This window comes from Aplysia californica, unplaced genomic scaffold, assembly GCF_000002075.1.
Source record: "Aplysia californica isolate F4 #8 unplaced genomic scaffold, AplCal3.0 scaffold00115, whole genome shotgun sequence".
Taxonomy (NCBI): Eukaryota; Metazoa; Mollusca; class Gastropoda; order Aplysiida; family Aplysiidae; genus Aplysia; species Aplysia californica.
The window spans coordinates 658,512-679,676 of record NW_004797385.1 but is presented as its reverse complement, the minus strand read 5'-3'; the positions used below and the strand labels follow the sequence as shown (position 1 = coordinate 679,676).

General features: G+C 38.4%; 2 protein-coding genes across 5 annotated transcripts in view; one reads left to right on the top strand and one right to left on the bottom strand.

Moving 5' to 3' along the window:
* Positions 1-11,839, bottom strand: part of LOC101858622 (leucine-rich PPR motif-containing protein, mitochondrial) — a 39,750-nt gene extending 27,911 nt beyond the window's left edge. The window contains exons 1-5 of the mRNA XM_005095868.3: positions 11,692-11,839; positions 4,215-4,339; positions 2,225-2,347; positions 1,595-1,716; positions 438-496 (exon numbers count right to left, since the gene is read on the bottom strand). Coding sequence (XP_005095925.3) covers positions 438-496; positions 1,595-1,716; positions 2,225-2,347; positions 4,215-4,339; positions 11,692-11,807 — 545 coding nt within the window. The 5' untranslated portion in view covers positions 11,808-11,839. The remainder of the gene's footprint in view (positions 1-437; positions 497-1,594; positions 1,717-2,224; positions 2,348-4,214; positions 4,340-11,691) is intronic.
* A 236-nt stretch (positions 11,840-12,075) lies between these two features.
* Positions 12,076-20,629, top strand: LOC101853306. 4 transcript variants are annotated; one of them, XR_004858425.1, is made up of 2 exons: positions 12,076-12,162; positions 19,882-19,958. XR_004858425.1 is itself a non-coding variant. In XM_035969095.1 (2 exons), the coding sequence occupies exons 1-2, from the start codon at positions 12,251-12,253 to the stop codon at positions 20,261-20,263; spliced, it is 411 nt and encodes a 136-aa protein (XP_035824988.1). In that variant the 5' UTR covers positions 12,178-12,250; the 3' UTR covers positions 20,264-20,629. The 4 variants fall into 4 exon arrangements, 2 of the variants coding, with proteins under 2 accessions (XP_035824988.1, XP_005095906.1); XM_035969095.1 differs by lacking the exon at positions 12,076-12,162 and adding an exon at positions 12,178-12,279 and having other exon boundaries at positions 19,882-20,629; XM_005095849.3 differs by lacking the exon at positions 12,076-12,162 and adding an exon at positions 12,317-12,760 and having other exon boundaries at positions 19,882-20,629.
* Positions 20,630-21,165: the final 536 nt, after the last annotated feature.

Genomic DNA, 21,165 nt, shown 5'->3' with positions numbered 1-21,165 from the left:
TGGTGTCCAAACTAATGCATAAAAAACACAAAACAACCCCCCCCCCCCCACCCCAAATGAAAAAAATACGCCAATCTATCAACACACTGCACTAGAAATTCTCTAAAAAGCAAAAATATATTAACCATTGATGTGATTCAAAAATCATATCTCAGGAGCACACTTATTACTCACATCAGTATGTTATCAAATTTTTATCTAAATAAAAATTACAGAAACGAGGGACAATTTCCAGACAACCGGTTTTCTCACACTGAATACAATGTAGCATTTTAATAACAAATGGAAACACTTTCTACTTTTATCCGCTCATGAATGACAGTCACAGTCGTATATCAGTTAATAAAAGAAAAAAAGAAAAGTCTTGAATGTATAAGTGAAAACAAAAATAAAACAAAACGTTTTGAATATGAAAAGAAATAATGAAAATGACTTACTGTGCTCCAGCAATGTCTCCGTTCTGACAGAATCCCTCCACAAGAAGCCCATAGGTTACCTGCAACATAATAAGGGCAGATACATTACATTTATGTATTATTACATTTATAAAAATCATTAACAAACACTTTAAAGGAGCTACAATGCTGCTAAAAATCCAGAGTTCAGCAATGAAGACTTTCAAATAGGTCTTGGTTCCTCAGCTTTGTTTGCACAAGGAAGATTACATTAAGACAGAAAATCAAGTTATGGTGATTTTTTATAGAGAGGTATATGAGGGAAGTAGATGGACAAGACCTGAAAGAATACAATTTATGAAGCTCAACAAAATTGTGGGGATGACTTCCTTATCTGAATTTTATTCTCCGAAAACGAACATTTTCTTTGGATTAGAAACCAGGCATTTTTTTTTACAGCCAACTCGCATGTCAGTTACTCTCAAAACTAAACATCAAACTTACACCAAAAACAAATGTAAGGCAGCGTGGTGAAATCAGAGGCACATCAAAATTCAGATAACAGAGATACAGGCATTTTTCTGCCAGTTTGGAAATTTTTATCAAATTTTTACTTTTGACGCAACCTCTTTTATGTCCATATAAAAACACATTTGCGTGAGAATTTTACTGAAAAACATTGATTAAAGGCACAAAATATGTCATTTTTCTGTTTTCAAGGACACTTTAGCTATTGGAGTTACCAAATTTTGGTGGCCATTTTCTCGCTAACCAGTCGACTTCACTTCCTTCAATCACAAATATCTCGATTTCTATTCAAGATAGATGGATATCTATTTCATTGGAAGCAAGACAAATAAGTCAGCTTTCAGATGGTACCAATAACTCCACATTCCCAAAAATTGACGAGCGCCTGATTCCACTGCGTTGTGACACAAATGCTTTAAACAAATTACCAAAGACAACACTATATCACCTTTTTAACAAAAGAGCACATACAGAAAGGTGTTTGAATTTAATCCCTAGAGTACACCCAGGAAGTTCCCTTTTCGCAAAAAGAAATGTAACTGTAAACACATTACAAGAATAGCAATTAATAAATGCTTTCCATACAATCCCAAAATTTCAGCTCGGGAATTCTTGAAAACAACCATAAATTAATCGGGATATATGCAGAAATGATCTACGGGTCAGTGTACCTTATCTGGATTCAGTCCAAGAGATTTCATATGGGTCAGTTCCTCAAGTGGTTCAAAGCGCTTGCTATTACCACCGAAAGCTTTCAATTTCATGTTGTATAATTTAGTTGAAGGCTCAACACCTGAAATGCAGATTTAAAACAAAAAACAAATTTTGAAATAGGTAAATATTTTCATAGCGCTACGTCTGCTTCTTGTCTCTGAGTTTTCTTTTCAAATGTCTGAGGCATGATAATCAGTTCCTGAGCCTTGGATGACTTTATGAGTCTCACACAATAAATCTCTCATTAAATTTCTTATAACATCAATCCACACTTTTTCTTTCTACCTTCAAAGTCAAAGTTCTCAGGTAATATATAGTGGAGGTGCACAGGGAGAGACTGTGTGTGTGTGTCGTGCATGTGTTTGCGTGTGTGTGTGTGTGCCAGTGTGTGTCTCTGTGTGTGTGTGTTTATTTGTCTCAAATTTTTTATCCTGATTTTTCTAATGTACGCTTTCTACAAAAATATACAAAAGAGACCTAGATATACAATGGGTAAAAAATTATAAAAGTGCGCGATGAATCATATGTGATGATTGCGCTTTCAGTCAAGTCCACCTTTTTCTGTACAGAGAAGATTTGTAAATTACCGAGTTCCTCTAGCCTGCTCCAGACTTCTTCTGTAAGCTGCAGTCTCCGCTCTGTTGGAGCATCGAAAGGCCCAGTGCTACAGATGTAGAGTAGCAAGGCAGCATCCTGCTCACTCAGAGTCTCTGAAATTACAAAACAGACTAAATTTGTTCAAACTGAATAATAATCTCTTCCTATAGTTGTGACAAGTCTAGGTCACCTAGATATTAACTCGCTGTTCCAAGTTGACAATTAAATATTCACACTAATATTCTTCTATTTCTTTCCCCCAACATTGGATTAGGGTGGAATTGCTAAACCGTTCAGGAATGAACTCATTCTAAGCAATTCTGGCTTGCTGTTAAAAAGCTTGCAATAAAAGTCAAACTAAATTACAAATTAGCATCTATAAAAAAAACTACCTGTGAAACTGCCTGAGGTATTAACAATCAAGAAAACAAACAACATTAGCAACATAATTCTTATGATTTTTTTGTTCCAGCATTCCTTACTATACAAGTCTTAACTCCCAGCAGTTTACGCAATACTATATCGTATAAATATATACGATGGTTGGTGATGTGGTATTTCGCCCATAAAATACATTTACCTTTATAAAGAAAGATTTTGTACGGTATTTTTATCAAATAAAAATGACTAAATAGACTCTAAATATAAAATAGGTATTGAAATTGATGGTTTTTAAATAAAATTCTTGCTCTGAAATTTCTACTTTCAAGGGCAATAAACGAGAATTTGTGGAATCCACAAAAACGGCCCTCCTTTCTTTATTTTTCAACAGAATGAGGTGCCTTTTACACTTTACATGCAGAATGGAATATACTTTCTCCCCAAATTATGTAAACTCTAAATTGTAAAAAAAAAAATGTTCTTCTTTGTGATTGTTGGGGCACTCCGATTTCTCTTTCTGCATCTATTTTTAGTAACACGAAAAATATGTCACCCCTCAAGAAAGCTTGACAAATATGAAATCTATTGGCTAGGTCTTAAAGAACATCTAATTCCCTTTCTATTGGTATATGATATGTCAATCTGGAACAGATAGATTTTTGCTGGAGGCTTGAGAGCAAAAAGTCCATGATATGAAATTTCCAGATTCAAGGGCAATAACTAGGAATTGTAGGATGTACTAGAATGGCTCTCATTTCTTTATTTTCCAACAGAATGGTGTATCTTTGACACATAATATGTAGAACTGAATGCACTTTTCCATGAAATAATTGTAAACTCTAAATTCTCAAACACTTTTTCCCTTCTTTGTGACTGTTGAAAAAGTGCGATTTCTATTTTTGTTTCTATTTTTAGTAACAAGAAAAAAAGGTCCCACTTCAAGACAGCTTTACAAAAATGAAATCTGTTGGGTAAGTCTGAAAGACCATCAAATTCCCTTTCCATTGAATATGTCTATCTGGAGAAGATAGGGGGCTCTCGTGGCCTAGAGGTCAAGGTGTTGGCCTCTCATTCAAAGGTCTCGGGTTCGAATCTGGGTAGCGACCGAAAAAATTTTATTTCTAAAATTATCTCCTTTCACCTCCTTTCCTGCTCTCTAGCAATCTCGGGGGGCCTGTGTGCAAGTTGCGCACATTAAAGATCCCATGGTGGTCTAAAATCGATAAGAGTAGGCTTCAGCCACCACCTGGGCAAAATTCAAAATTTCTTACCAACTGAAAAGGTTTAATGTGTCCCGCGCTCATCTCATATAACCTTATGCAGTTGCGAGCATCGTAAAACATTTACCAAAAAAACACAAAAAAACAGTAGAAAGATTATTGCATGAGGCTTGAAGGTTCGGAGGACCCCTGAACCATAAGTGAAAAAGCCAAAATAGGCAAAACAGCTGGGAGTTAATGAGTAATTCTCTAATTTTCATCATTTCCAGTCTTATATTATAACATGCACTCTTCAAACTTATTTCTTAATTAATCATCACCCAAATTACAAACAGAAATAATTAATAGTTGTACAAATAAGCTTTTCTTTATAACCAACCATAGTTCCGCAGGGTAGTGTAAAGAGAATTGAAAAGGTCAGAGGAGACTCCTCTGTTGTAATCAAGCCGTCTGTGAATGTCTGTGACAATTTGATCTTTTTTCTGTGCAGCGGTAGCCAAAAATCTGTCAAGATTGAAACAAGAACAGCATTACTTTGTTATAATATAAGTAAGTAAGTTTATTCATTGGCCCACATCACATCATATAAAACGCCTCATTAGATAAATTAAGTTTCCATAATGAATAAGTACAGATTGTGCATATATCTTTTATCATGGGTCAAACATTGCATATTTCTGTCACTGGGCCGAGTCAGGCAGGGAGGAAATAACAATTTCCTTTGATGGACAAAGTGTGGACAATAGAAAATAAAGTGAAATTCATCTTCAATTTCATGAGAGTTAAATCTCTCACTGAATTAATATTATAACTCTTTGGCAATATATGTAGTTTAAAATGCACATATTGAAATCGGAAGCATACAGAATTGTGCATGAATTTAGCTATTTACTTGTTTTAAATACAAAGATAACAGTATACAAGAAAAAATAAGGAACCTGAAAATCTGTTTGTTATGTGTGTATAATAAGACTATATATTTTATAGGCAAAGAATCACAGACGGAAACAGATTACAGAATGCCAGTAAAACTTCGTACTAATAAGAGTTTAATATGGAGATACCTTTCTTTGGAGGAAGCTACATGTTGCTGGATTTTAAAGCTTTCTAAAATTCTATTCTTGGTTGTACTACTTTACTTTGGCACAAATTTTGACAGTGTTCATAAAATAAGATGCAAATAGAAGAAGACATGACTTGTTAAGTTGTAACTCCCAGCAATAAAAAGGAAAAACAAACGGAAAATGTAGTCAGCTTGTTTCAACCTACTGGCATCATTTCACACCTTTACTAGTTAGTCAGTCTTTCTAGCCATAATATTTCTAGAGAGTCTGGTAACTTAGTTTTAGTATCCCAATGCAAAGTTCTACACAATTCTTAGTACATAAAGACGCACATTATAATCACTTTGATTGGATGATGGTGGAGGAAGGAGAAAGCAGCTTGAAACAAGAGCCAAAAAGCTTGGGTTAGGGTTAGGTCTCTTCTTTATATTGTGTTTGTTGGGGAGGTCGCTTGTTGTGGAAGTCCTTCCTAATATCTGACTGATAAGAGTTGAAACTCAGCATCTCCATCAAACTCTTGACTTAGCATGGCGTCACTTTTCGCCCGATTCTGTTACTTTTAGTTCGCGTGACTCAGCAGCCCGCCGGAGCTCCCCAGCTCGGGGTCACGGGGTTAATGAGCCCTGAAGCGACTTTGTCGGTGTCGGTTAGGAAGTTCGCATTTTTTACCATGTTTAAAACGATATAACTTCTTCCCCATCCCACATAGCAAACCATTACGCGGATGTACTAAAAGCTCAATGTTTTGAGATTTATTCTGCGTTAGAATGGTTAATTTCTGTGCCTTAGTTTTTGTTCTAGACAAGTGTTTGTAGAGTACCCAATTTGTCCTATTTTAGTTACAAACTTATGAATAAATGATTGTTAATTTTAAAAAGGCACGACAGATCTCTCCAAAATCTGTGTTAAACTGACTACGGATATCATGTCTTTTACCATGAGAAATCTTAAATCTGCGCGAGTAGAAATAGTCAAGTTATAAGAGAAGAAAGATGCACATCTGCATTTTTTAACTAAAGACGATCACCGTTAGCTCTTATTTTACTATTAAAGTTACTCTGCCTTTGTTCGTGAATCATGCTGTGTCTGTGGAAGCCTGCATACAACTAAAAAGATATAATATAGAATCTAAGCGATTAAAAAACCCACAAAACCGTGTAAATACATGGGTAGAGATAAACTTCTGATCTTGTTTGGAATAAAAATAGTGACAGCTAACACACATTCATTCTTAGTTTTTGTGTCGGAAATATGCGCTGACACAATTATGAATGTAAAGAAATCAGTCACATTGTCAGTTATTGCAAATGGTCATAGAAACGAAAAAAAAAGCTGGAAAAGTCTAGTGCTAATTCAGTGTCCCTGGAAAGCTAGAAATTATTCTTATAACCCAATTACGAGAAGTCATCCCTATTATTCAGTCAACTTACAAAACCTAGACTTAGCGTTTTAAGAAAAGTAAGGAATTTCTGGAGTGTAACAGATACTGTTTGTGTGTTACATTGAAGATGTATTCTAGCACTAAAATCGATTTGTACTTTTCATAGAGAAACTTCATGGTGACTTTTATAAACTTTCGAGAAAACATGCGAATATTCACGATTATATTAGACACATAAAGTTGTATTTGGAGGAATTACTTCTTAGCGAATAGTGTGCGCGATGGATAAAGTTAAAAAATTACAGCTTTCTATTATATGCGCAGATACCATCTTTTCTGAGTATCTGCACCAATGCTATGTCGTTCATGTTCCAAAAGTTCGACAGATTTTGACGAGGCCTTGTTTTTATATTGATTTTTTTCATTCACACTAGTCAAAAAAAAAATTTCAATTTAGCATTGCCGACTCCAGCGCGTCCAACGAAATAACCAGACAAGTTACAACGTCCGTTCTTTTTTGAGTGTCAAGAGCAGAATGCATGCTTTGGGTGCACTAAATGAAAATAACCATAAATTAAGGATACACCTTAAATTGTACGTTGAAATGTACAAAAAAATTAAGTCGGCCCAGACAGAGCGGCGACAGGGAGCTGATCCCCGTGACCCCGTCGTGATAAGGCGTCCGGCGGGGAAGCCCCCTGCGACAACTTAAATTCCACTGCCGGTGCGCCGTATTAGAAACAATATTGATCAGTAATTTTAAGACTATAGAAGTGAGTGAACGTGGTGAAATCAGGTGATCGTCAAAATAATGTAATCAGGGAAACCGGCATTTTTCTGGCTGTTGGGCAATTTTTCAAAAATTTTATTTTTTTGGCTTCCATGTCATTTTTAAGAACACATTTCTTTGAGGATTTTACTGAAAAATGTTGATAACAGGTAAAAAAAATGTAAATATGAAGTTTCCAGTGACACTCAAGCTTTAGAAATCACCAAACTTTGATGCCATTTTTTTGCTAGTTTTACCTCTGACATCAGGCAACTCCTACCTCCTTCAATCACAAGTATCTTGAATCCTATTCAAGATAGACGGACACTTTTTTTTAGCCAAATGCAAGACAAATGAACAAGGTTTAGGATGATATCGATAACTCTTCATGCCGAAAAATTGACGAGAACCTGATTTCACTGTGTCGAGACACATATAGATCATATAGAGACTTCGCTACAGTAATCTGGAAATGTGGCAGTCAAATCTGAGCCAAGAATCATCATAGTCAAACCATAGTCTACCAGAGCAATCCAAATATTAAATATGAATAAAATGTTGGAAGGTGAAAATACACCATACTCAGCTCTCACTGTCGACTACTAATATAGTGTGTATAACAGTAGAGTAGAGCCAGGTAACTTCACCAGGAGGGGAAATTTGCCACCTGTCCCCCTTACCAATTTGAAATGGGAATAATCTGTATACCCACCAAGGAAGAGTTCAAAAGTGTCAAGTTACTTGCAACCAGAAACAATTATTTGTCAACTGATCAACCAATCAGAAAAATTAATTATTATGACGAAGAACAATCACGGTGTTTTAAACATGCTTGTTCCCGCTTATCTTCCCTTTCCTCCTCTCTTGCCCTATTTCTGCTGCGCCTGTGCAATTTTTATCTTTCCGTGTCTACCTCTTACTACTGTTGCTGTACATAACATTTTACTCAAATTGTGTTGATTGGTTTATTGATTAAAATATTATATTTGCTGCACCTTATTGTCGTTTGTTTAATGAATGCCCTTTTACTGTAAACAAAATTATGTTTATTTTCACCTTCGTTAAAGGGGGATCTTACATCTTGTCGGGGAAATTCTCCTTATTGTCGGGGAACTTTGCCACACAGGTCTAGATTGCTTTTCCACTTGTTATTTTAATTAGATTTACCACTTTTATTGTGGGGAAACATGCAAGGCAATCAATAACAGGTATACTTAAACTTTATAAAGTGATTTGGAGAAAGCTGTTGAAGCTGTTTAAGGTGGACAAAGCTGCTCTGGAACAGCCTGGGAATTTAGTGTTCCCAAAAAACTCTTGTCGACCATGTCTATGGTCGATCTACTTTTGGAATGAAGGCTGAGAGGGAGAGAAATAAAATTGTTGACAAAATGATTGCAGCTGAAAATGATGGTTTCCCTTTAACGAGAAATCAGTTTTTACATGTGTTTAATAATCTACATGATAGGCCACGGCCTAGAGGTTAACTCACTTCAGACGGGTCACACAACAGTTGCGTGACCCCCGCCGCGACGCTCGCGGCGGGTCTCACAAGCCCTGCGTGACCAACTTTGGAATTTTTTTTTCGCTCTACAAATCACGCACGGATCGCGAGACCCGCCTCGTACCCTTGTTTGGCCAAGCCTGAGCTACTTAGACTTCGTTTCGTATCTCTGGGGCCGGTAGTTTTTAAGTTATTGAAGGTGAAGGACAGTGACCCCAACTGGGGTTGAACAGACCGGAACTCGCGCTTTGTTTTTTTCTATACAGCTGATAGTAATCCGACAGTCGCGTCGTAGTAACGGTCGAAGAAGTCGCATGAACAAGAATCACATACTTCTGTGCGTTTTACTAGTTCTAGTGTCTCAGAATATGATGTGTCTAATAGTTAGGATCCTGGATATATGTACCCGAACACGGCCCGAGTCGTAGTTCTAGGGCTAGATCTAGCACTAGTACCGGTGTTGTTTTTCGCGCAACGAAATCACAACGTCGTGCCGTACATCTGTCTCATGTAATTCAGTGTATGGGTCTGAATCAATGCACAGACCAGCTTTTATATTTTCACCAAACACTCGCACATGTATACAAATCAAACCAGAACACTTTGAACTTTTATTTTTGTTGTTGCAGTGAATTTCATTCTACTTGTGACGTCTCTGGAAATTTTTCGGAAAATCAAATTCATGCCAATTTTTAAAAAATCATACAATTAAAGTATTAGACTTAGACAACTTTAATTTTTTATATTAGATTAAGCTTGAATGTTACTTTACTGTGTAAAAAAATGATTACAATAGGGTAATTCTGAGAGTTGTGGTGATTTTTTGAAGTACCCCCAAAAACGCCAGTCTTCAACGCTTGTGACTGGTGAAAGGGCCCAGTCGCAAGTGAGTTAAGGTGTTGGCCTCTCATTCAAAGGTCCCAGCCCAGGGTTCGAATCCGGGTTGCAACCGAAAAATTTTCTTCTCTAAAATTGTCTCCTTTCACCTCCTTTCCTGCTCTCTAGCAATGTTTTGTTGTCTGCTTTCATTTCCACTTTCTGCCCCCACCCCCCTCACCTCCTTTGCCCCCTCCTCTGGGCTCCTGACTCTTTCTGCAGCCTTTCTACGACTACTGACTACTCCTTGGCTCCACTCCTCCTTACTGCTGTCTTTCTGCCACACCCCTGATCTTCTGGTAGGAAAGATCTACACACCTAGCCTTCTCAGACAAGGGTGAAAAATCTCGGAGGGCCCGTGTGCAAGTTGCGCACGTTAAAGATCCCTTGGTGGTCTAAAATCGATAAGAAGACCTAGATCTAGATCTAGATCTAGGCTTCGGCCGCCACCCGCGCAAAATTTAAAGGCCGGCACTATTTCTCCGAACGTTCGGGAAAATAAAGCTGGGCACTATTTCTCCGAACGTTCGGGAAAATAAAGCTGGGCACTATTTCTCCGAACGTTCAGGAAAATAAAGCTGGGCACTATATCTCCGAACACTCTGAAATATCATCCTTTCCCCCAAATTTCGGATATTATATAGATCTAGATCTATAATTATAGTATGGGCCTACCAAAGATTGTTCGTATACAATATGGTTCAATCGGTCCAAAAAATGTCCGCCGTAAATATTTATATAAAGAAATGCTACAATTCCAAACAGTTTTTCGCTATAGATATGACGTGTTGCCTATGAAGGGTGCTGCTTTTAAACGTAATGTGTTGTGTTCACTCGTGTGCTGTCTAGATCTAGATCTACGGAGGGTTATTGATAACGACACATAGAACTGGCATCTGCGTTTGTCACTGCTGCGACCAATGTACTGACACTGGCAAGCCCCTTAATGTGTGTGATTCCATAATTTACATGTAATATCCTGTACTTTTTTTAAAATTACGCACATTTAGGGTTAAAACTGCCAATCTTCTTCGGACAGGTGGACACACGCCCTTATTTGTTAATGTTTGTTGTTGTTTATGGGCTGTTCTAATTTTGATTTCTTTCTGTTGTGAAACCTTTCTTTTTCACGTTTTTACACTCATCTAAAAATCTCATCTAGACTAGCTGTTGAAAATTGAAATAGATATAGATCTAGACCCAAAAATTTGCTCCTGTGTGTGTGTGTGTGTGTGTGTGTGTGTGTGTGTGTGTGTATGTATGTGTGAGTGTTTGAGTGTGTCTGTGTGTTTGTTTGTTTTTTGGGCTTTATTTCAGCCTTTATTCAGTAACAGTTCAAAGTATACAAAAATAGAAACACAGGATCCATTCACTCCAGGACTCATGAGTCATTCGTCTCTTTCAGTTTCACTCTTTCATTCAATTCCCGTGTTCTCTCCCGCGGCTCATCCCCGTCCGCATGACTTTCATACCCCACCCCATCCCTCCAGGCACACACAAAGAAAATCTCACTTGTTCCCTGCGAACCATGGACAATAATATAGGCAAAACACCGCCTGAGCTGCATTCCTTTTGTTCGTGAGCTGTGGACCAGGCCAGGGGTGGTCAGTGTCGTCGTCTTGTAGTTGCTGTCGCCTGTGGATACACTCGCACATTCTTCCTTTCACCCGCTCTTTCACTCACACTGTCTCTCCATCCACAGTTCAGCTCGTCATACGTTCAAAAGTTGCCCACTAGTTATGTTTAGTTAGTGTGTGTACATGTGCATGATGGTGGTGGGTGTGTGGTGGGTGTTACTGAAGGTTGTCTGTAGGCGGGCTTGCCATGCGGTACGAGTTCCTTCCCAGACCAGAGGCAGAATGAAAGTTGGCGCCGAACTCTCGCAATAAATAGGCAAAAAATCACGAGACCGGAAGCCGAAAACCGTTCGGAGAAATAAAGATCGGCACTATTTCTCCGAAATTTCCTATCAACAACTGAAAATATTAGGACGTGTCCTGCGCGCTCATATGACCTTATGCAGTTGCGAGCGCTGTAAAACACTGACCAAAAACAAACAACAAAAAAAGAGTCAGAGTCAGACTGAGTCAGAAGTCACTGTCTAAGTTAGTTTACTTTAGTTAGAGTCTTAGTCAGACTGTCTTAGTAAACTTTTAGTAAGAGTTTAAGTCTAACCAACCTGGACAAGTCAAGGACTACGAGCTACAGACAGCAAACGCATTATAATATTTCAAGTCTTTTTTCACTGATAAAACTTAAGCCTACCTAGGCACTGTACATGACAAAGCTCCATTGTAACTGCCTTTGCTCATGAAGGGACATAGCACTGCCCTTCCAAGGTTGCGGGGACTCCGCAATCCGTACCGTATGAGCGCTGCCATTTTATTTGATAATAATACAAAAGATGTAACACAAACTTAGTTCTGCAGAACAAACATTTTTTTTGCATCAATTAATAGTCCTTCAGAATACCTTATGCTACTATTTATACTATTTTACGATGTGTATGAAAATAAATAAAATAAATAATTGAAAATACCGATATGTGTAGTTTATTGTAGTTAGTATCGTTATATTGTTTTCAATAGCTGTTAGAATCTACGATCTATTTCTGTTTTTACAATAAGCAATTCAGTTCCGTACTGATATAACGTTTGCTAAGTCTTATTTACTATTCACCAGACTAATTCACGACTTTGAATATTTCTACTGTAGACCCAGTCCTGTTAGATGAGGGTAATTTAATGGATCATTTTTAAATCATATACTGATTTTTTTTTTTAAAGAAAGGAGAAATGAATGAGACTAGTCATGATGACAAGGCATGGTAGCCCTGGTATTCTTGTGCATAAGGTTAGATTGTTGTTTTCGTTCTTCTGTGAGTGAGGGAGAAAACGTTGAATATAAAAAAAATTCCTCAACTCATCATGTGTATGAACAAAACAAACAACGTAGGCCAAGTTAGTACTGGTTTCTAGTTTATTTGGTGTCTCTTTTTGCCATTTGCACACAGACTAGTCTACTTTCCCCCCACCCCCTCACTCACTGATTGTTCCCGATCTCTTGTTTTGAAAAAATCTGTTGACACTTTTGCCATGGCTGATTTTGCAACAATATTAGCGGACGCAAAGGTTGACAATTTACATAAAGTTGTGCAAAATGGTAGACAGAAATATTTGTGTTTTACGTCCACAACGCAAGAATCAAAGGCTTGGCTTCTCGAGGTTTCTGATGGTATAGATATCTGGTTGCTCGAGCTTGATCAGGATGATCTTGAGACACAGAAAGACCTGAATAATACAGCAACAACTGATGCTTTTCTGACTAGAATAAGGTTTGAATTTACTTTTTATTCATCTTGTTGGATTTGTTATTTATTGGCTTTGAGTAGTCTCCGCCTAAGATCCGCCGCTTAAGATCTCGGTTGGTCCCGCTATTTTAAGAATTTTAAAACAGAATTTTTACTTCATAAGTCACCCGTAAGATCCCACTCTGATTCACTGTGTGAAGGTAGGCTATACATCTGGCTAAGATCTGGCATTTCAGATCATAATTAAATTGCAGTCTAACGAAAACGCGAGAGAGCACAGCCAATAAACCAAGAGTGAAAAGTTTCAAGAGATCATTGAGCTGCCCGTAGTGTCAAAGATCAGCCACGCTCCTGAATGTGATCACATATATAATATATATAAAAGCGTTGTAGAAGTCGATCAAATGGTACAAGAATGGGCGCTTTTTCGGTAGTTCCCACCCCGCATTTGTTATTCGCCGGTTTTGGCCCCAAGAGTAGGGGGGTTTCAGGGGGGCTTGCCCCCCTGACCTAATAAAAACAAGGTGGGGGGTTTCAGGGGGGCATGCCCCCCTGAATTTTACCACAATTTAATGTTTTGCAGTTGTTAGGTTTGACATCTTAGCTTGCCGCGAATCAAACGTATAGATCTAGATATGTAGGTCAGGCTCTATCAAATAAGGGGGGTGGGAACTACCGAAAAAGCGCCCAAGAATGTGTGTTTAGTTTAGTTTTGAAGTACGGCTGTGGTCAGGCTAGTCGCCTATCAGCCGTTCGTTGCTTTCATTGCTTGTTCCTTCCTGCTCGTTGTTTTCACACTCTGTTATCTGTAGGTTGGTGCTCATGGATCTGGCAGTTTGAAACCAATGTAGGTTCATGGAGAATTTATGTGCCTTCCAGACCGTGTCAATCCTATTCTTAAAAGCATTCAAGGATGGTGCGGACACCACATTTTCCGAGAGGGGATCACACAGAGGTGTGAATTGACCATGCCTTTGTTTTCCCCCAAACATTGCACTCGCATCTCAGCTCCCCACCTAAACTTGCATCACACACTGGGTGGGTAGGGCCTTCACTTCAAGTTTGCTCCTGGCAGGATCACATCGAACTGTAAGTACTGTGAACTGACCATAGCACTAAAGTTTTTGTCTCTGCCAAATTTGCTAGGCAGACTGAATTTTAATTGGTGTGGTCACGACGTAATGGTGCATAACAAAGAGGGGGGGAACTCGGTCAGAGATGGAAAACTACTGTATCGGTATATGAATTAAAATTTTGGACAGGTAAAGGGGAGGGGCAACTGGATAAGCGTAGATCTTGAGACTAATGAGATTCACAGTAGCATTATAATAATTATATTAAAAGTAAAAATGGTATGCCTGATGTTGTTGTTGTGATTGGTCATTAAGGTTGACAACTCTTTTCTCGCCATTTGTCATAAACCCTCCCAGGGGTTACGTCAGTTCATTTCAGAGTGAATTAAGAGACCATTTTACCGTTTGTGGTCACCGTAGATTCTTCCCTTAATTGTGAGTCGGCTAAGATCCCGTTTGCCTAAGATCCCGCATTTTCCCTGCTCCCGAGCACTGGGATCTTAGGTGGAGACTACTGAGAGATTATTCTACGAATGAAGGCATGATTCATGAATTCATGATATTTAAATTGGGATTAATTGCACTGGCTAGGGTTGAAGAGGAGGGGACTTGAATTTTAACATAATATATATATATAAATAGTGTAGGTAAGGCACAGGAAGGAATTTATAAGGACTATCTATGGCACTTGTTGTCAGGTCTCACTCTACAATTATCATTCATCTGTAGGTAAGGGAGCACATTGAATATAAAATTCCTCAGCTCATGAATAAACAAAACAAACATCGTAGTTTTTAATTATTTTATCTGATGTCTCATCTCCTTTAAAATTACCTTTAATTTTGCACACATTTAGTTCTTTTCCCCCTCACTCACTGATTAACTAGAGTATTCCTGAACTCTTGATCTGAAATACTATTGACACTTTTGCCGTGGTGGCCAATTTTGCTCTCATAAAAAAAAACAACTACTGTCAGATTCCATTTTGGAATTAATGGCATTAAATGCCATTGCCTACCTTGGGATGAACTTGAAGTGGTGGGGGTTTGCTACATCTGTATTTGTTTCATTATGATACTCTCTCTGTTCAAAAGCACAGACTACCATCTAGACAAGTGATAGAATAGACTGATAAAGACGAAAGACAAACTAGCCAGTCTTGCCTCATCATCTAATTCTATATATATACTCTGTCACATTTTTAAGTATACAGTCCACTCCACTTGTACACAAACTCAATAAAAATTGAAACGGGTGTACCGAATTCACTACATCTGTCATGACGGCTGTAGTGATGCGTATTCTTATCCCTGGCCCGAATAGTTTATAGTAAAAATATTTATGGTTTTAACGATCCTCCCCCCCCCCCCCCCCCGTGGTTAGTTTTGACCTAGCATTGATGAACCTGATGTTTTGTAACATTACGCTTTCACACAATAGTACGAGGCATCAGACACTAAGCGAGCAATCTCCGACATGATACTATTTTGATTATAACCTTACATGATAAGCACCGAAGCTCAATAATTATCTCTACAGTGAGGTTGAGTACTGGGATTATTTCCCTTGAATTTTTCTTCCAACGGCTGTTGGGAACTTCGGATGTAGCGATCATTTTTCTAGTCCCCCAACGAGATCGCTTCAAGCGTAGTCGACTGTACACATTTTAAAACATTTTAAATCTCAATTTTTAACAAATCTTTGCCACCAATTACTTTCAAATTTACGCACTGACTACTTGATATCCTGTCGCTGGTGAGCTGTTTTCAGATTTTTGAACGCGCAAGTGGTTTTGTAACTGCATACGAGTTACATGTTGTTGTTTTTTTGAGAATTACTCATAACACGGCAATGATTTGTTTAAAAAAGAAATACACGTCCTATCTTTGTCATTTTTGTAACAATTTGTCAGTGATAATACTTGTGTTGTCTACGTTTTATCATGCCAGGCCTAAGACTACTAAGAGTAAATGTGCGAAATCAGCTTGTTGGAATGATTCGCAGGGGTACCTCAGTACATTGTATCCACAGTTGCGAGACATTTTTATGTAACAAGGAGAACTGTGTACACAACAATGGATCGTGAAAGAACAACAGGATCATAAAAGGATCGACCCCGTCGACTTGGGAGAAGAAAAACTACTCTAAGACAGGATATTTCTATACGTCTGTCGCATCTGCGGAATTGTTTCAAAACGGCAAGACAAACCAGAGATGAGTTGAACTACATGCGACCTGCCAACTCAATATAAAAAATGACTGTATTGAGACGGTTGAAAGAATTTGGACTCCTAGCAAGGCGTCCAACTCGTTGCATCAGAATGACGCCCTACAACATCAGAAACAGGCATTCACATTGGTCTCGCCAGATATGGAATGACTACATGTTCTCCAACGCATCCAGGTTTATTTTGGAACGTCAAGATGGAAGAAAACGCGTATTCCGGAGAGTAAATGAGAGGTTCGCTCCTCAATGCCTATGTCAGACCAGAGCTTTTGGTGGTGAGAGTGTGATGGTGTGGGGAGGAATTACAGCAGCTGGCAAGACTCCGCTTGTGACTGTTCGTGGCAATTTGACAGCACACCAATACATTGACAAGATTCTTCAGCCACACGTCGTTGCAGCCATTGAAAACCAGGGACTAACCTTTATGCATGACCATGCCCCAGCGCATAGAGCTCGTCTAGCCTCCTGGTTCATACATGAAAGCAACGTCTTCAACCGTGGCGTGCCTACTCACATGATTTGAATTCCATTGAGCATCTATGGGACTTGCTCGATCGCAGCGTTTGAAGGAGACAGCGCCAGCCTAAGACTCTTCCTCAACTTGAGAGAGCTTTGCATGAAGAGTGGAATAACATCCCTCAACAGGCAGTGCAGCGATTGATTGATTCCATGCCGCGACGATGTTTGGCCATCATCAATGCTACTGATCCTGTTACTTTTGTAGACCACACCCACACTCTTGTAAGTCGGGAATAAACCTGTTTTGCTAACTTTCTGTATTGTTGTTGGGTTTTTCGTTGTTAAAATTTATTGAATTAATATTCCTGAAATTTTAGAAAATATCGGCTCTTTGTGAAACTAGCAATTTTCATTTTAGCCCTGTTTTTACTTTAAAATGTGACAGATATATAGTCTGTCTTGTGTGACTTACATGGGCAGGGAAAAACATATATGATGTACAGTTCTAGCTGAACTTTACATCATTTCAAAGTGAAAATTTCTATCAGATCAGAAGCTAGAGTAGAGGTGTCAAAGTCCATTTTTAGACAAGAACAGTATCCTTGGTGCGCTGCTTCAGACCTGTCACATAGTAATACTAATAGACTTGAGGATGAGACCTCACAAAATATTTTAAAAGCCTCAGGAGCGCCTATCAGCCTTTAGGTCATCAGGCTGATTTCTGGCTATGCCTGTGGGCTGAGATGGTGTGGTTCCTGTGAAGTTTCTCCAAACGCTTTTCAAATCTAATTCCAAAATTAAAAGAAAAATATTGACCAAAGCCTGAAAATAAAATAGCATTTTTGTAACCAGTGTATCAAAATTAGTCTGATTCATGCTGGGAAGCTTAACTCCTTGACTGCACTATAAGCGTATCTCACAAGCCTCCATAATCTGCTGCCCAGTGACAAGAAAATGTGGCAGCTAAACCCTGTGTCTTGTTTTGATGATATTTCAGCTTCTATTGCTAAGTTTTGAATAAAGAAAGTGACTTCCTTGAAAGTTTATTGCTTTAGCTATGAGCTCATACCTTAAGACACTTGGACGGGGAAAGCAGTTTCTATATAACTGAAAACAAAGTTAAGTGTGTTTTTCTTACACACATCGTGCCAGAGCTGACTTGCTGACTCAGAATGCTTGTTCAGTCTCAGTACTTTTATACTTGTTTACATGGTTATAGATGGCTTGTTCTACCCAAGTCTTGTCTGTGGATAAAGACATCTCTTCATTTCTCTTTCTAGTTTGACATGTAGCCTGAGCTAAGGTGAGTTGTCTTTCTCACACACATAGTGGGGTGCAGACCCAACACTGAGAATCGGAGCATGTGTTCATTCTTTGTTTGTACTTTCAAGTTGTTCACATTGTTATATGGTTTGTTACATATATGCAAGTTGTATCAATAGATGAAGTCATCTCTTCTTTTATCTTTCATTTGGTCTTAGATAAGTGTTACTGATCTGTCTCTGAACAACCTTCGATTAAAGATTGTAATCTGTAACATCTTGTGCTTGGTTGAATTTTCCTTAGCATGTGGGGTGCATATAATAGGGTTAGCAGTCAAAGGGTTAATTTGAAACTCTGAGTTACAAACTTATACACTCTTCTTCAACACACAACACATTACAAAAATATTGTGTTGGCTTGCGTCACATTACTCTAGTGTTAGTCTTTCCATATTCTTTGTCACCATCTGGAAATGTGAAATTGCTTTTGCTCATAAAATAAATATTACTTGACTTGTGTGAATCCCTTTACCTTCTGCCATTTTGGTTCGGTTCTATTGAATTGTGCACACTCTTCTACTTTCTGTGATTGTACTCTGAAGTGATATAAATTATTAAAGTACTGAATAAAAAATTAGCAGGCCAGTGCTTCCTGAACAAGGAAACAATAATTATGAATACGGTACATGTTATTGCCTGTGTGAGAAAGAGAGACAGAAAAAGATGTGTACCTGAACTTTAATGTGTGCAAACACAGTACATACCGCCCCCCCCCCCCCCCCCCCCCCCCCCCACACACACACACACTCATGCATACAATGCACACACAGACGTTGATCATACACGCTCATGATGTATACCATATGTAGACTAAAAGGTCACACTTGTGGACTCCCCCCCAAAAAAAACAGTAAGTTAATAAATCTTGTTCCTGTTCATGTTTATTCAACTCTTCTATAAAAGTAGCAACAGCATTGTAGTTTCTTAGGATAATTATTTTGAGAGCATCAGAGTGGAGGAGGGAATGAGAAACCATAAATTCTGATGTCTGTTTTAAATTTAGCACTTTTTGATGATGATCAATTTAGTTTATTCCTATGCTTGAATAAGGAAGTCCACATACTCACCACCTTTTTTTTCTTACTTTTAATCATTATAATAATATTCTTTGTACTCAAAGCGTGGGCATGAAATAGCGTAAACAATAAATATAGTAGGAAAAACAAATAGCATCAGAGAGGTTATATCTAATTTATTGTGACATCAAATTTCATTTACTGAAGTAGCTGTGATGATGAGAGAGAGAGACAGAGAGAGAGAGAGAGAGAGAGAGAGAGAGAGAGAGAGAGAGAGAGAGAGAGTGGACATAGTATGGGAGTTGGCCAACAACCTCTTTATAAATTATAAGCTGAGGGCAATAGGGCTTTGTGTAGGACCAGCTCCTGTTTATTGCATATGTCACAGAAGTGTTCAGTGGTAGCTTTAGCCTGCTCACTTCAGTTGCATGTGGGAAGTCTGTAGTGGCGTGGAGGCACATCTGGTATTGTTGCAATGTGTGTCAGTGTGCTTCCTCTTCTGCAGATATAACATGCTATGCAACATGTTGCCACCATTATACTAAGTTTGGTCAAGGTAAAGTTGTAGGAGAGACTGGACCCTGGTGGAGCAAAAGAAATGAAAAGGCTTCTATGTTAAGAAAAAAAACAGCTGATCCGAACAGAGGTAAATAAAGAAATCAATGTAAAAAACTAAACCTGCTAAACGTTTGAGATTCTAAACTCAACTTTCATTTTTAAAAGTGGGGAAAAAAATTGAAAATAGTGCTGAGCCCGAGAGGAAAAGACATAAACCAATCAAGTTTGTACCAGTGTTCCACTTGTTTCAACAGGCTTTGGCTAGAGGGCATAAGTCATGTAAAATCGTGACACAATTGTCCATCTTTTTCATCTCCCCTAGTAATATTATAGCCTGAAATTCCTACGTAATGAAAAGATTTGTGAACCCTGTGAATTTTGCTATGGATGTGCCGTAATATATGCATACAGTATGAAAATTCCATGTAACACATAATACTGGTATAAATGTGCCAAATGACTTATTCTTGCTTTGACCTACATTTTACAGAAATGGCTTCACTTCTGGGGACATCAGCGTAGCACGTGTGGGAACAAAGCTCACTTTGACTGTCGGAAAAGGAGGATCAACAATTTCCCTCGACCTGTTTGAGGCCAGAGCTGCGGAGAAGAAAAACGAGTTCCAGTCTATTTTGTTTCGCCTTGCAGAAAGCTGTTCTCACTTGGAAACCCAGCTGACAGCTGCCAATCAACAAGTGGACGCTCTCAAGGCTCAGAAAGCGTCAGGCCGAGGGATAGATGCACTAATGGACCTCAGCCCCAAGAAAGGAGCAGGCCAAAACAAAACTAAACAGAACAAGGCTGGGATGAGTGTTATAAACCCCAGCAGTCGGAAGAGAAAAGCGGCTACGGGTGTTGTTTTTGGGGACTAAATAGATTTTAACAAAACTCCATTTTGTAGATTTAGAACTTTGGGATTAAAAGGTGACAGTAGAATTAAATTACATCAGGTTGATCATTAGCCTTTCCTTTTTGGTTTCTAGTGCAGTGGAGATTACTGAATCTGAAAGCAGTTTTTAAATCAATACATCTGAAAGTAATGGTAGTCCGAAAGGGAACAGAATCCTTTTTTTGGGTATTTTTTTCCTTCTTTGTTTGTGTAAGAAATCTACAGCTTAAGCAAAAAGCTCCTATTTGTGTATGTAAAATATTTTGAGGTGTATGTTGTCTAATTAGTAATTTGTCACTAGCAACTACTCAAATAACACAGTTAATCAAGTTTTTCTTGCTCCAATATAGCCCATTTATACGCCTACACACTGTTAAATGACACCAGGATAGTGAATATCGCTGGTGGAGTGATGAAACCTCGTAACCCCAGAAAGGAAAATTTTACAGGAGAGACAAAAAACTGATTTACTCTTGATTAAAATGACCTATAGAAACCAAAGTTGGTACAGATAGATAAAAACACGTTAGAAACGTGGTTAGCATATAAAAACAACTTTTATATTGTTTATGTGGTTACGCTGTGGGATGCGAGGTTTCATTACACCATTTTTGTCGTGATGAAACCTCGTAGTCCGCCGGCGGGTGGGTTGCGAGGTTTCATCAGGACAGAGTTTGAGGGTTGCGAGTTTTCTCGCTGCTCATTTTGGATGCAGTAAGCGTCTGTTGTTTGAAACGCAACCAAGTGATAAAGATGTTTATTCTAAACCAATTGGTTTGGAGTTCGATTCCCGGCCAAATGAAGTCAAATAAATGTGTGTTACCTGCAGAATTTATGTTTCAATCCTCAAACGGATTGCAATTAATGCAATTTGTTTCACTATAA

Bases quoted from the DNA above. Each gene is read 5' to 3' on its own strand.
- LOC101853306 (XM_005095849.3), top strand. From the start codon at position 12,522: ATGGCTGATTTTGCAACAATATTAGCGGACGCAAAGGTTGACAATTTA. The intron at 12,761-19,881 runs GTTTGAATTTAC...TACATTTTACAG, and splicing joins GCTTTTCTGACTAGAATAAG to AAATGGCTTCACTTCTGGGG.